General features: G+C 35.8%; 1 protein-coding gene across 1 annotated transcript in view; it reads left to right on the top strand.

Moving 5' to 3' along the window:
- The window catches only part of LARP1B (La ribonucleoprotein 1B), a 94,893-nt gene that overhangs the window by 71,569 nt on the left and 9,846 nt on the right, over window positions 1-13,478 (top strand). Inside the window, 2 exon segments of the mRNA XM_045552296.1 lie at window positions 3,344-3,555; window positions 4,010-4,116. Coding sequence (XP_045408252.1) covers window positions 3,344-3,555; window positions 4,010-4,116 — 319 coding nt within the window.

Genomic DNA, 13,478 nt, shown 5'->3' with positions numbered 1-13,478 from the left:
CAAGCTGATAAAGACTTACAAAAAATATACACATATATAAATTTTCATAGTACCATTATTTCATATAACAAAACTATAAATAATTTTTTAATATCATCTATTACCCAGTTTACATTTGGTAGTCCCAGATTGTCCAAAATATATCTTTTTCAAATTGTTGCATTGAATTAGGATGAAACAATTACATTGCATTTGACTGATGTACCATTAAGTCACTCTTAATCTATAATCATTCCTCTTCTCTTGTTTTTACATGCCAATGATTTGTTGAAGAAACTGGTTAATTTGCCTTAGGATTTCTTATGATCTAGATTTACCTAATTGTATCTTCTTCATATCATTTAATATATTCTCTTATCTCCTATATTTCTAATGAAGTAGTAATACAGAGGATTCAGAAGTAGAGGATTGACTATATTTAGGTTTTGGTAGCAAGGATATTTCTTAGGAAGAGTTGTTATTTCCTATGGTATTATAATATGTCTGTCTCACTTTTACTGACATTATGGTTGATGATTTGGTTCAGGTGTTGTCAGACTTATCCATTCATTATAAAGTTTCCCTTCAACTTCTTACCAAATGGTTTTAGCAGCTATTGATAAATATTCCCTATATATCCTATATTTCAGTAGAGTTGCAAATAGTGATCTTCTAATTGTATCATTCCTTCTGTATTTCTTACCTAGAATTCTTCCCTAAAGAATAATATTTTTTCATCAACTCTTTGGTTAGCCTGAAATTCAATTTTTACAGATAAGGAAGGATAAATGCTTGCTTCTTTCTTTTTATTCAGTTTTCAAAATAATGAGTTGGTGCCCTAACAAACTCCAAATGTGATTGTGTTTTAAAGTATTGTTATAAATGCATAGACCTTCATAACAGTACTTTAAACTCATGGAACTCATTTTTGATGTGTCTAATCCATTTCAGTCATTGTTTTTAGTGATCAAATTGCTTTATATTTGACTAGTGGGACCTCTAAAGTTGCTCCTGTGTTCTTTGACCTATGCTAGTATTTTTTATTTTTTAATTTCATTGCTTTGTGGCTTAAGATTTCACAGGCTTATATTATACATTTTCTACTCCAGATTTTATTTCCTTGAGGAGAACTGACCAGTGGGAAATGGAATTTACAGACCATAATCTAGGTACTCTTTCTGGGCTTTTGTTGCTCTTACATCTTTGAAGATTTATTTTACAAAGGTCCTGGATTTAACATATTTTTCAATATATGCTCATATTTTTATCCTTAAGATTGTATATCTTTTTGCTACAAGGAAAACACTATTAGCACAATTCAATTAAGTTTAGCATTCCTTTGTGAGGATATATTTTTTTCCTAGTTATTATGGAAGGTAGACACTAGTTAGCATTCAATAAGATTGTGGCTGTTGCTTTCAGGGAAGTAATGAGACTTGCTCTTGGCATTTAATGGGCTGATATGTAAGAAAATCAATTTTCATTTAATAAATGAAACAATAAATGGCTAAAATACAGAGATAGCACAAAAAAAAGAATTAATTAACTCTGTTGGGAGGAGGTGTTCCAGGAATGCTTCACATTCTCAAGGTAGGTAACATCTGTGCTGCATATTAAAGGAAGGATATGAGTTCCACTGGGTGTACAAAAGATGCGGGAAAGGGATTTCACACAGAGGAAAAAGCATATGAAAAGATACGAAGCCCGGAAACAGGAACAACAAGTAGTTTGGTGCTATATGGGTCACCAATATTGAAGACAAGAGATGAGGCAAAATCAAGAAAGTCTCACATGCCATGATAAAGAGCCTCAGCTTCTTCTAGAGATAAGGGGAAACGAAGGATTTTTAAGTAGAAATATGAAAAGATCAAATTTGCTCCTCAGAGTAATCATTCTGGTAGCAGTGAGAAAAACAGATTGGGAGAGGAAATGGCAAATGGGTAAGTTCACTTTTGACTTTACAGACTTGTGTCTAGGATAGTGCTTGGCAGATACTAGGCACTTAATATTTGTTCAGTGAAAAACAAAAGATTATTTTATGAATCAAAAGTTGATAAATCTGAAGAAAAACCATAAAACCATATAGAAATAGAGCCTATATTTTTGTCACTATCACTTGATTCATTGCTGGCATACTTAGTTTCTTACCGTACATTTTTATGAACAAATTAAGTAAACAATCGAATAGAAAAATAGTCAAAGGATATTAATAGCAAGCTCACAAAAGGGGAAGTCTGAATGGTAACTAGATATATGAAAACATGCTTGGATCAGCATGGTGGCTCACGCCTGTAATCCTAGCACTCTGGGAGGCCGAGGTGGGAGGATGGCTTGAGGTCAGGAGTTTGAAACCAGCCTGAGCAAGAGTGAGACCCTGTCTCTACTAAAAATAGAAAAATTAGCTGAGTGCGGTGGCACATGCCTATAGTCCCTGCTACTTGGGGGAGGCTGAGGCAGGAGGATCGCTTGAGCCCAGTAGTTTGAGGTTGCTGTGAGCTAGACTGATGCCATGGCACTCTAGCTCCTCCTCAAAAAAAAAAAAAAAAGTTCAATTTCACTAGTAACTAAGGAAATGCAAATATTATTTAAATTACGTGAGATAGAAAATTTTTTAGAATCTGAACAAATTCCAATCTTGACCAGGATGTGAGATCACTGGAATTCTCACGTGATGTTTGTGAGAGTGCAAATTGGTGAAACCACTACAGAAAGCACTTTGGCAGTCAGTAGTCAGTCAGAAGATGCACATGTCCTTTAACTTAGCATTTCCACTTAGGTATGTTTATATTGAAAGAAATGCTTACACCTGTACAAAGAGACATGTTCAACAATATTCATTGCATCATTGTTGATTAAACCACAAATTTGGAAATAACATAAATATCTCTGTAGAAAAATGGATACATTTTGATATACTTGTACAGTAACATACTATTCAGTGAAAATGAACAAAATTAGAGCTATATGAATAAAAAAATGAAAAAGCTTATAAAATGATACAGTATGATGTCACATGTATAAAGCTAATTATGCAAAATAATATTATTACATACATGTAATAATAGATCAAAATGCCAAATTTATCTCTAGGGAAGGAAAGTGGGAGGGAAATGGGATTAGGGAAGGTTACACAAGAAGCTTCAGCTTTTCTTTTTGGGGGAAAAAAAGGTCATAAACATATAACAAAATTAAAATTTTGTAAATCTAGGTGATGGCTAAGTATTTGTTATTTTTTGTTCTTATATATTCAATATGTTTCTAGTAAAAAAGCCTTTGAGTTTGGAGAATTTCAGAATTATCCTTATTCTCAAAGTAAAGTATTTTCCTAGCATCTAAATAATTTCAAGAGCTCTTTATTTTGCAGATTTGACTGATGAATTAGCTCAGAAGCTGTTTGGTGTTTCAGAAATAACTTCAGCAACAATGGCCCATTCATTGCCCACAGCAGTTCCAGAATCTCCTAGGATTCATCCTGCAAGGACACCCAAAACACCTCGAACACCCTGGTTACAAGATCCTAACAAAACACCAAGATTTTATCCTGTTGTTAAAGAACCAAAAGCCATTGATGTAAAGGTACACAAAACAACCAAGAATATAAAGCCTGCATATTGTATACTTTGACATTACAAAATGGGACTTTTTAGTTTCTATCACATTAAAATATGTATATTTTAACTTGTAAGAATTCATTAAAAAATAGCATTTTACCATAGTGATGTTTTCTCAGTTTAAGAAATAACTTCTTTACAATTGAGTAGTATAAGTAAAGACAATCAGAAGGTATAATAAAGAATCATACTAAGATGAATTACTTTTCATCCTTGTGTTACAAACCTAGCAAAAGGTCTTCTTTGTTAAGTTTTGTAACTTGTATATGAAGTGGTTGTTTTATGACTTCATGTGATTTCACAATGTGTCCTCCACAGTATGAAAATGTTTGAGTTGGTTTAAAGTCAGAGGGCTTTAATTTACTTGTGAAGGTCACACTACTGAAAGTAATTGCAATGCTTGACTTTATTTTCTTTAGAGTCCAAGAAAGAGAAAAACAAGGCATAGTACAAATCCCCCTCTAGAGTGTCATGTTGGTTGGGTAATGGATTCCAGAGATCATGGGCCAAGAACATCCTCTGTCAGGTACCATATTTATCAAATATTGCTTTTTTGTTCTTGATTTGAAGTTTCGTGAAAATAATTACTAATTAGATATTTTGAAACATTTAAAAATTAATATGTTAGCAAATTATAGAACAATGAAAATAGTAAAAAGCCAAAGAAGGGAAAATAAGCAGGACAGTTTTATAAGTGCATTAAGGAAACAACAATTCAGCAGGACAGTTGTGTTTTTTTCCTCTATTTAAATTATTTTTCACAAATGTAGATTCTTAGATTTATACGCTATTTAGATCTAGGTCTGTAACAGTTATTATCTTTCCAAAGATCCCAGAGTCTTAGTGACATTTAGTAGGTTCTTAGTAGATATTGATTGAGGGAATTAATGTGCTACACAAACAGCTCAAACTATATAAAGAATATGGAAACAAAACACATTATTATTTTGGGTATTTTCCTTTTTTGGGAAATGATTTAGATTAGGCGATTATTAGCAGAAAGTATATTTTTCTTTTAGCTTTAATTTTAAAAAAGAGACTATTATTTACCTTAAAAGAGATGACAGAACAAACCTTTTAGAGTGCCAGTAATGTGCAAAGCAATATGGTATGTTTTGTGTTATAGAGGGGATACATAAGTGATTTACTCCTCATTGCTTTGTGTTTCTTAAAAACCTGTCTTGTGTTTATACTAGATATTTTCAGAATGATTACGTGATTGTTTTTCCATTTGAAAACTTTGGGAAACTGTTTTTTCGCTGTTTACTAGCAGGGAAGGATTAGTTTCATGAAAAGAAATGCTAGGGAGTTTATCATGATATAAAAATCTTGAAATCTGTCTTCTCAGTGATACCCATTTGGTACTTTTACATTGTTCTCATTAATATACTGAGCCTAAAAGATGACATGTATGTATGTTCTTCTGTACACTTGCAGTATACTAATAGTTATTTTTGAAGTCTAAATGATTTTAAGTTTCTTTCCCAGAGTATTTTTTAATTGGAACAGTATATTTAGAGATCAATAGAATGGTAAAAAAATTTTAGTCAGTAACAGTTTAGTTAGAATAGAACATTTAGTTCTAACATTTAGGTAAGAATATATTGTTTTAAGATTCATATTTTATCACATTATATCTTTTACTTTTTTTTTTTTTTTGAGACAGTCTCTTTCTTTCACCCTGGGTAGAGTGCAGTGGCATCATCATAGCTCACTGCAACCTCAAACTCCTGGGTTCAAGCTATCCTCCTGCCTCAGCCTCCAGAGTAGATGGGACTACAGGCATGTACCACCACGTCCAGCTAATTATTTTATTTTTAGTAGAGATGGGTCTCGCTCTTCCTCAGGCTGGTCTCGAACTCCTGAGCTCAAGCAATTCTCCTGCCTCGGCCTCCCAGAGTGTTAGGATTATAGGCGTGAGCAGCGTACCCAACCTATCTTTTGCTGTTAATAATAAATATATATAATGATTTATTCCTGCCACCACCTCACCATCCCCTACAAGTAAAATATGTCAAGAAAACAACAACTTACAATGTATTAGGCACTTTTCTAGACACTGAGAATATAGGAGCGGGGAACAAGATGAATATGGTCCCTACCTTTTTGGAGCTTAATTCAAGGATGACACACAAGAATATACAGTAATGAGCGATGGATTTTTAAAAATAGACTTTATGGCCGGGCGCAGTGGCTCATGCCTGTAATCCTAGCACTCTGGGAGGCCGAGGCGGGCAGATCATTGGAGCTCAGGAGTTCGAGACGAGCCTGAGCAAGAGCGAGACCCCGTCTCTACTAAAAATAGAAAAGAAATTATATGGACAGCTAAAAATATATATAGAAAAAATTAGCCAGGGGGCATGGTGGCACATGCCTGTAGTCCCAGCTACTCGGGAGGCCGAGGTAGAAGGATCGCTTGAGCCCAGGAGTTTGAGGTTGCTGTGAGCTAGGCTGATGCCACGGCACTCATTCTAGCCTGGGCAACAGAGTGAGACTCTGTCTCAAAAAAAAAAAAAAAAAAAAGACTTTATTTTTTAGAGCAGTGTTAGGTTCATAGCAAAATTATATGGAAAATACAGAGAGTTCCACCCCTGGCCCTATACCACAGCCTCTCCCACTATTAATATCTCATACTGGAGTGGTACATTTGTTATAGTCTGTTAACCTACTATTAACACAGCATTATCAGCCAAAGTGTATAATTTCCACTGGAGTTCACTCCTAGTGTTACGCATTCTATGGGTTTGAACAAGTGTATAATAACTTTTATATCCACCATTATAGTATCATACAGAATAGTTTCACTGCCGTAAAAATCTTCTGTGTTCTGCCTGTTCATCTTTTCCTCCCCTGAGCCCTTGGCAATCACTGATCTTTTTATTGTCTCCGTAGTTTTGTCCTTTCCAGAATGTCATATAGTTGGAATCATACAGTATGTTGCCTTCTCGATTGGCTTCTTTCATATATTATTATGCATTTAAATTTCTTCCATGTCTTTTAATGACTTGATAGTTCATTTTTTTTTAGCACTGAAATGGTCCATTGTCTGGATATACCACAGTTTATTTATCTATTTAACTACCAAAGAACATCTTGGTTGCTTCCAAGTTTTGACAGTTATGAATAAAGCTGCTATAAATGTCTATGTACAGGTTTTATGTGTACATGTTTTCAGATCCTTTGGGTAAACACCAAGGAGCATGATTGCTGGATTATGTGAGAGTATGTTTAGTTTTATAAGAAACTGCCAGACTATCTTCCAAAGTGGTTGTATCATTTTGCATTCCCACCAGTAATGTTTCTTTTTAACCTCAGTAATATCTTGTTTTGAGGTTTGCCTTGTCTGATATAAATGCAACTTTCTGTTTTTATTCTTTTTTTTAGAGACAGGGTCTTGCTGTGTCCCCCAGCCTGGAATATAGTGGTGTGATCATAGTTCACTGCAGCCTCCAATTCCTGGGTTCAGAGGATCCTCTGGCCTCTGCTTCCCGAGTAGCTGGGACTATGGTTGTGCACCACTGTGCCTGGCTAAATTTTAAATTTTTTTTTTTTTGTAGAGGTGAAATCTCGCTATGTTGCCCAGGCTGGTCTCAAACTCCTAGCCTCAAGCAATCCTCCTGCCTCAGCCTCCCAAAGTGCTGGGATTACAAGCATGAGCAAACTTTCTTTTGATCAGTGTTTGACATGGTTTATCTTTTTCTGCTCTTTTACTCTTAAACAATCTCTCTTTGTATTAAAGTGGGTTTCATCTAGACAGCATATATTTGGGTCTTGCCTTGATTTTTATTATCCAGTCTGACAATGTGTCTTTTAATTGGTTTAGATCATCCATGTTTATTGTAATTATTGATGTGGTTGGATTTAAATGTATCATTTGTCTCATCTATTCTTTGATTTTTTTTCTCTCTGCTTTCATTTGGATCAGTTGAGTTTTTAATAACGATTCTATTTTATCTCTACTATTGGCTTATTAGTTATATATTTTTTATTTTTTATTGATCCTCAAAGATTTATAGGTATGCCTTGTTTTATTGTGCTTTGTTGCTTTGTTACACTTCACAGAAATGGCATTTTTCACAAATTGAAGGTTTGTGGCAACGCTGTATTGAGCAAGCCTGTCAGTGCCATTTTTCTAATGGATATGCTTATTTTGTGTCTCTGTGCCACATTGTGGTAATTCTCACAATATTTCAAACTTTTTCATTATTATTATGGTGATCTGTGGTCGGCAATCTTTGAAGTCACTATTGTCATTGTTTTGAGGTGTCATGAACCACATCCACATAAGATGGTAAACATAATCAATACATGCTGTGTGTGTTCTGACTGCTCCACCAACTGGCCATTCCTCCATCTCTCTCCTCCTCAGGCCTCCCTATACTCTGAAGCACAACAATATTGAAATTAGACTAATTAATAACCCCAGAATGGTTTCTAAGTGTTCAGGTGAAATAAAGAATTGCAAGTCTCTGACTTTAAATCAAAAGCTAGAAATTTGATCATTAGTGAAAAAGGCATGTTAAAAGCCAAGATAGGCTGAAAGGTAGACCTATTGTGCCAAACAGTTAGTCAAGTTGTGAATGCAAAGGAAAAGTTTTTGAAGGAAATAAAAAGTGCTACTCCAGTGAACACAGAAGTGACAAGAAAGTGAAACAACCTTTTTGCTGATATGGAGAAAGTTATGTATGTTCTGGATAGAAAATCAAATCAGCCACAACATTTCCTTAAGCCAAAGCCTAATCAAGAACAAGGCTCTAACTCTCTTCAATTCTGTGAAGGCTGAGAGAGGTGAGGAAGCTGTAGAAGAAAAGTTAGAAGCTACCAGAGGTTGGTTCATGAGATTTAAGGAAAGAATTTGAATTTGTTGAGATATATTTTGTGGCCCAACATATGGTTTATCCTAGAGAATGTTTCATGTGCTTATGGGAAGAATGTGTAATATGCAGCAGTTGGATGAAATGTTCTGTAACTCTCAGGTCCATTTAGCCTAGAGTATAGTTTAACTTCAGTGTTTCTTTATTGATTTTCTGTCTGGATGATCTGTCCATTACTGAAAGAGGGGTGTTGAAGTCCCCTACTATTACTGTATTGTAGTCTGTCTCTCCCTTTAGATGTATTAATGTTTTCTTCATATATTTGGATACTTTGATGTTGGGTGCATATATATGTATAATTGTTACATCCTCTTGCTGAATTGACCCCTTCATTATTATATATTAATAGATACCTTCTTAGTCTTTTTTTTTTTTTTTTTTACAGTCTTTGACTTGAAGTCTATTTTATCTGGTGTAAGTATAGGTACTGCTTGCTTTTTGGTTTCCATTTGCATGGAGTATCTTTTTCTATCCCTTCACTTTCAGTATATGTATGTCTTTATAGTTGAAGTGTGTTTCTTATAAGCAGCGTATAGTTGGGTCTTGTTTTTTTAAATTCATTCAGCTACCCTATGTTTTGCTTTGTTTTTTTTTTTTGAGACAGAGTCTCACTCTGTTGCCTGGGCTAGAGTGCTGTGGCATCAGCCTAGCTCACAGCAACCTCAAACTCCCGGGCTCAAGCAATCCTTCTGCCTCAGCCTCCCGACTAGCTGGGACTACAGGCATGTGCCACCATGCCCAGCTAATTTTTTATGTATATATTTTTAGTTGTCTAGCTAATTTCTTTCTATTTTTAGTAGAGACAGGGTCTCACTCTTGTTTAGGCTGGTCTTGAACTCCTGAGCTCAAAGAATCCTCCCTCCTCGGCCTCCCAGAGTGCTAGGATTACAGGCATGAGCCACTGTGCCCGCCCTACCCTGTGTTTTTTAATTGGAGTGTTTAGTTTATTTACATTCAGTGTTACTATTGATGGGTATGGATTTACTACTTAGTATTTTGTACTTGTTTTCTGGTTGTTTTGTAACTCCTCTCTTCCTTTCTTACTCCTTTTGTGATTAAGTGATTTTCTCTGGGAATATGTTTTAATTTGTTGCTTTTTGTTTTTAGTGTATCTATTATAAGTTTTTGCTTCTTGTTTACTGTGAGGCTTACGAAAAACAAGGATTAACAAGTTAAACAGATGTCAACTTTGATCACAAAGAAATGTAAAGAAGAAACAGGAAAAACTAAAATCTCTACCTTTAACTCCATACATTCTGCATTTTGACTATTTGGTGTCTCAGTTTACATCTATTTATATTCCCTATCTCTTAACAAGTTCCTGCAGTTATTTATTTGGTAGATTTGTCTTTTAATCTTCATACTAGACATATTAGTGGATTACACATAACAATTACCGTATCAGAGTATTCTGATTTTGTGTATTTACTTTTGCCAGTAAGTTTTTCTACCTTCAACATTTTTTTGCATGTTAACATTTTTTCTTTCAGATTCTTCCATTTAATATTTCTTAGAATACAGGTTTAGTGGTGATGAATCCCTCAGCTTTTATTTGTCTAGGAAAGACTTTATTTTTGCATGTTTGAAGGACAACTTTGCTGGATACAGTATGCTTGGCTGTCACTCCCCCAAACTCCTCCTGACACTTTAAATATGCTACCTCACTCCTTCCTGGCCTGTATGCTTTCTGCTGAGAAGTCCGTACTTCTCTTTTATGTTATTTGCTGCTTTTTTCTTGCTGCTTTTAGAATTTTTTCTTTTTCCTTGACCTTTGAGAGTTTTATTATTATATACCTTGGGGTAGTCATATTTGGGTTGAATCTATTTGGTGATCTCTGACCTTCCTGTACCTGGATATTTTTACTTTTTTCTAGATTTGGTAGGTTTTCTGTTATTATTTCTTTGAATAGGCTTTCTACTCCTTGCTTTTTCTCAACTCTTTCTTGAACACCAGTGACTCTTAAATTTGTTCTTTAGAGATTATTCTCTGTATCTTGCAGGCATTCTTCATCCCTTTTCATCATTTTATTTTTTCTTCTCTAACTATATTTTCCAATATCCGATCTTTGAGCTCACTGATTGTTTCTTGTACTTGATCCATTTTGCTCTTAGGAGCCTCTAATCCATTTTCCAGTGTAGCAAATATATTTCTGAGTTCCCAAATTTCTGTTTGATTTTAAAAAATTATTTCAGTTTCTTTGTTAAACTTCTCTGATAAATTTCTGAAGTGCTTTTCTGTATTATCTTGGAGTTAGCTGTGTTTCTTTAGAACTGTTTTGAATTCTTAATCTGAGAGCTCACATAATCGTCTTGTTAGGGTCTGTCACTGGCTTCTTGCTTTGTTTGGAGAGGTCATGATTCCCAATTTGTTGTCGTTCCTTGTGGATGTATGTATATGGCTTCACACTGAAGGATTAGTTATTTATTTCAGTCTTTGCTGTCTTGCTTGTTTTGGTACTTCTATGGTATGTTTGCTTAGAGATTCTTTGCAGTTGCCTGTGAGTACCCTTTATATACAAGATCACTGCCTCCTTTTTGGCACTAGATGGCGCCATAAGCCCAGATTTGCCTCAGCTCTTGCAAACCCTGGAGCACTGTTCATCCATATGGTGGGGCTTCCCATAGGGCAGCAGTTCCCAACCTTTTTGGCACCAGGGACCAATTTCAGGGAAGACGATTTTTCCACAGATTGGGGGGCAGGGGGGACAGTGCTCAGACGGTGAGCGAGCAATGGGGAGTGGCTGTAAATACAGATGAAGTTTTGCTGGCTTGCCCGCTGCTCACCTCCTACTGTGTTCCCCACCCCAGTTTAATGGAAGACAATTTTCTACGGGGGTGGGGAGGGGCAGGCAGTGGAGTTCTGCGCCCGTTCTGTAGCCTGGGGCTTGGGGACTGCAGCCATAGAGGATATCCCAGCTGTGTGGGAAAGCTGGCTAAGGGGTCTTGAAGACCTGTGGATCATGCCTCCTACACTGTGGTCTTACTGAACAACCACACCTTTGGCATCTCCTTTGGCTGAGTTAAAGAGGAGAGTTTCATGGGCCGGGGTTCCTATTCCTGCTTCCTCTCTTTTCTCTAGCTGCCCTCAGGGGTTTTTTCCTCCTTATAGGCCTCCAGGATGCTTCCTGTGGGTTGAGGCAGGAACAGTTTTCCTGCAAGGGAGCTCAAGATGTCGGGGAAACTGGCTGTCCATCTTGATCTCACTTTTTCCAGTGAAGAAACTATGAACCTGGGAGGAATTTTCCACTCATCATGCCTGGCAGATTAGGAGAGGGGCATCGTGGATGGGGAGGTCCATTTCTCTTAATGTGAACTTGAACTTTTTCACTTCTCTGTGGCTCAGGGAATCATCTCAGCTTCAGATTTGAGTTTTCAGATATTGATGGTGGTAATGTTGGTGCTGGATATTTGTTTTTGGTTTTCTCTTGGGAGAAGCCAGATGGCTCCTATTCTACCATTTTGGTGATGTCACCCATCACAATAAAGTATTTTTTAATTAAGTTATATACATTTTGAAAAGATGTAATGTCATTGCACACTTAATAGACTATGGTATAGTGTAAATATAACTTTTATATGCACTGGGAAACCAAAAAATTCATGTGACTCACTTTATTGTGATATTCACTTTATTGTAGAGATATGGGAAAGAATCTGCAATATATCTAAGATATACCTGTGTAATACAGATGTTCCTTGACTTGTTATGCTGTTATGTGCTGATAAATCCCACATAAGTTGAAAATATTTTAAGTAAAAAATGCATTTAATACACCTAACTGAACATCATGGCTTAACCTAGCCTACCTTAGATGTGCTCAGAACACTTACATTAATTAGCCTATAGTTGGGCAAAATCATCTAACACAAAGCCTATTTTATTGTAAAGTGTTGAATATCTCATATTACTTATTGAATACTGTACTGAAAGTGAAAAACAAATCAGTTGTGAGGTTCTAGAAGTATGGTTTCTACTGAATCTACTGAATGCCTATTCTTTTTTTTTTTTTTTTTTGAGACAGAGTCTCACTCTGTCTCACCATCTTAATTTTAAAATATGCAAAGGACGTCAATAAACATTTTTCCAAAGAAGATACACAAATGACCCATAAAAAGATGCTCAACATAATGGATCATAGAGAAACACAAATTTAGAAAACTACAATGAGATACCACTTTACACCCACTAGGATGGTGTTATGAACTGAATTGTTTCCCCCTTCCAAAATTAATATGTTGAAGCCCTAACCCCAGATGTGACTGTATTTGGAGATAGGGCCTTTAAGGAAGTAATAAGGTTAAATGAGGTAATACGAGTTGAATTCTAATGGGATGGGACTTGTGTCTTTATAAGAAGAGGAACAGATGCCAGAGAGGTCTCTCTCTGTGCCCACACAGAAGACAGGCCATGTGAGGACACAGCAAGAAGGTGGCTCTCTACAAGTCAGGAAGAGAGGACTTAGCAGAAACCAACCCTTTCAACATAATGATCTTGGACTTCTGGCCTCCAGAGCTGTGAGGAAATGAATCTCTGTTTTTTAAGCTACTCAGTCTGTGCTGTCTTGTTATGGCACCCTGAGCTGACTAATATAGACATGTATAATAACAAAAACCCTGAAAATAAGTGTGAGGATGTGGAAAAATTGGAACCCTTGTGTATTGCTGGTGGGAATATAAAATGCTGCAGCTGCTGTGGAAAACAGTTTGGCATTTCCTTAAAATGTTAACACATATTATGGAATTACCATATGATCCAGTTATACTACTTTCTGCTATATATCCAAAAGTTTTGAAAACAGGGACTCAAACAGATATTTGTATGCCCATGATCATAGCAGCATTATTCATAATAGCCAAAAGGTGGGAACATCAACAAATGACTGGATAAATACAATGTGGTATATACATACAATGGAATGTAAATACTCAACCATAAAAAGGAATGAAATTTTGATAATGCTACAGCATGAATAGACCTTGAAAGTATTGTGGTTAGTGACATAAACAGAAGGAA

The sequence above is a fragment of the Lemur catta genome, chromosome 5 (assembly GCF_020740605.2).
Source record: "Lemur catta isolate mLemCat1 chromosome 5, mLemCat1.pri, whole genome shotgun sequence".
Lineage (NCBI taxonomy): Eukaryota > Metazoa > Chordata > Mammalia > Primates > Lemuridae > Lemur > Lemur catta.
The sequence above is the reverse complement of the archived record's forward strand: the minus strand, read 5'-3'. Positions and strand labels throughout refer to the sequence as shown.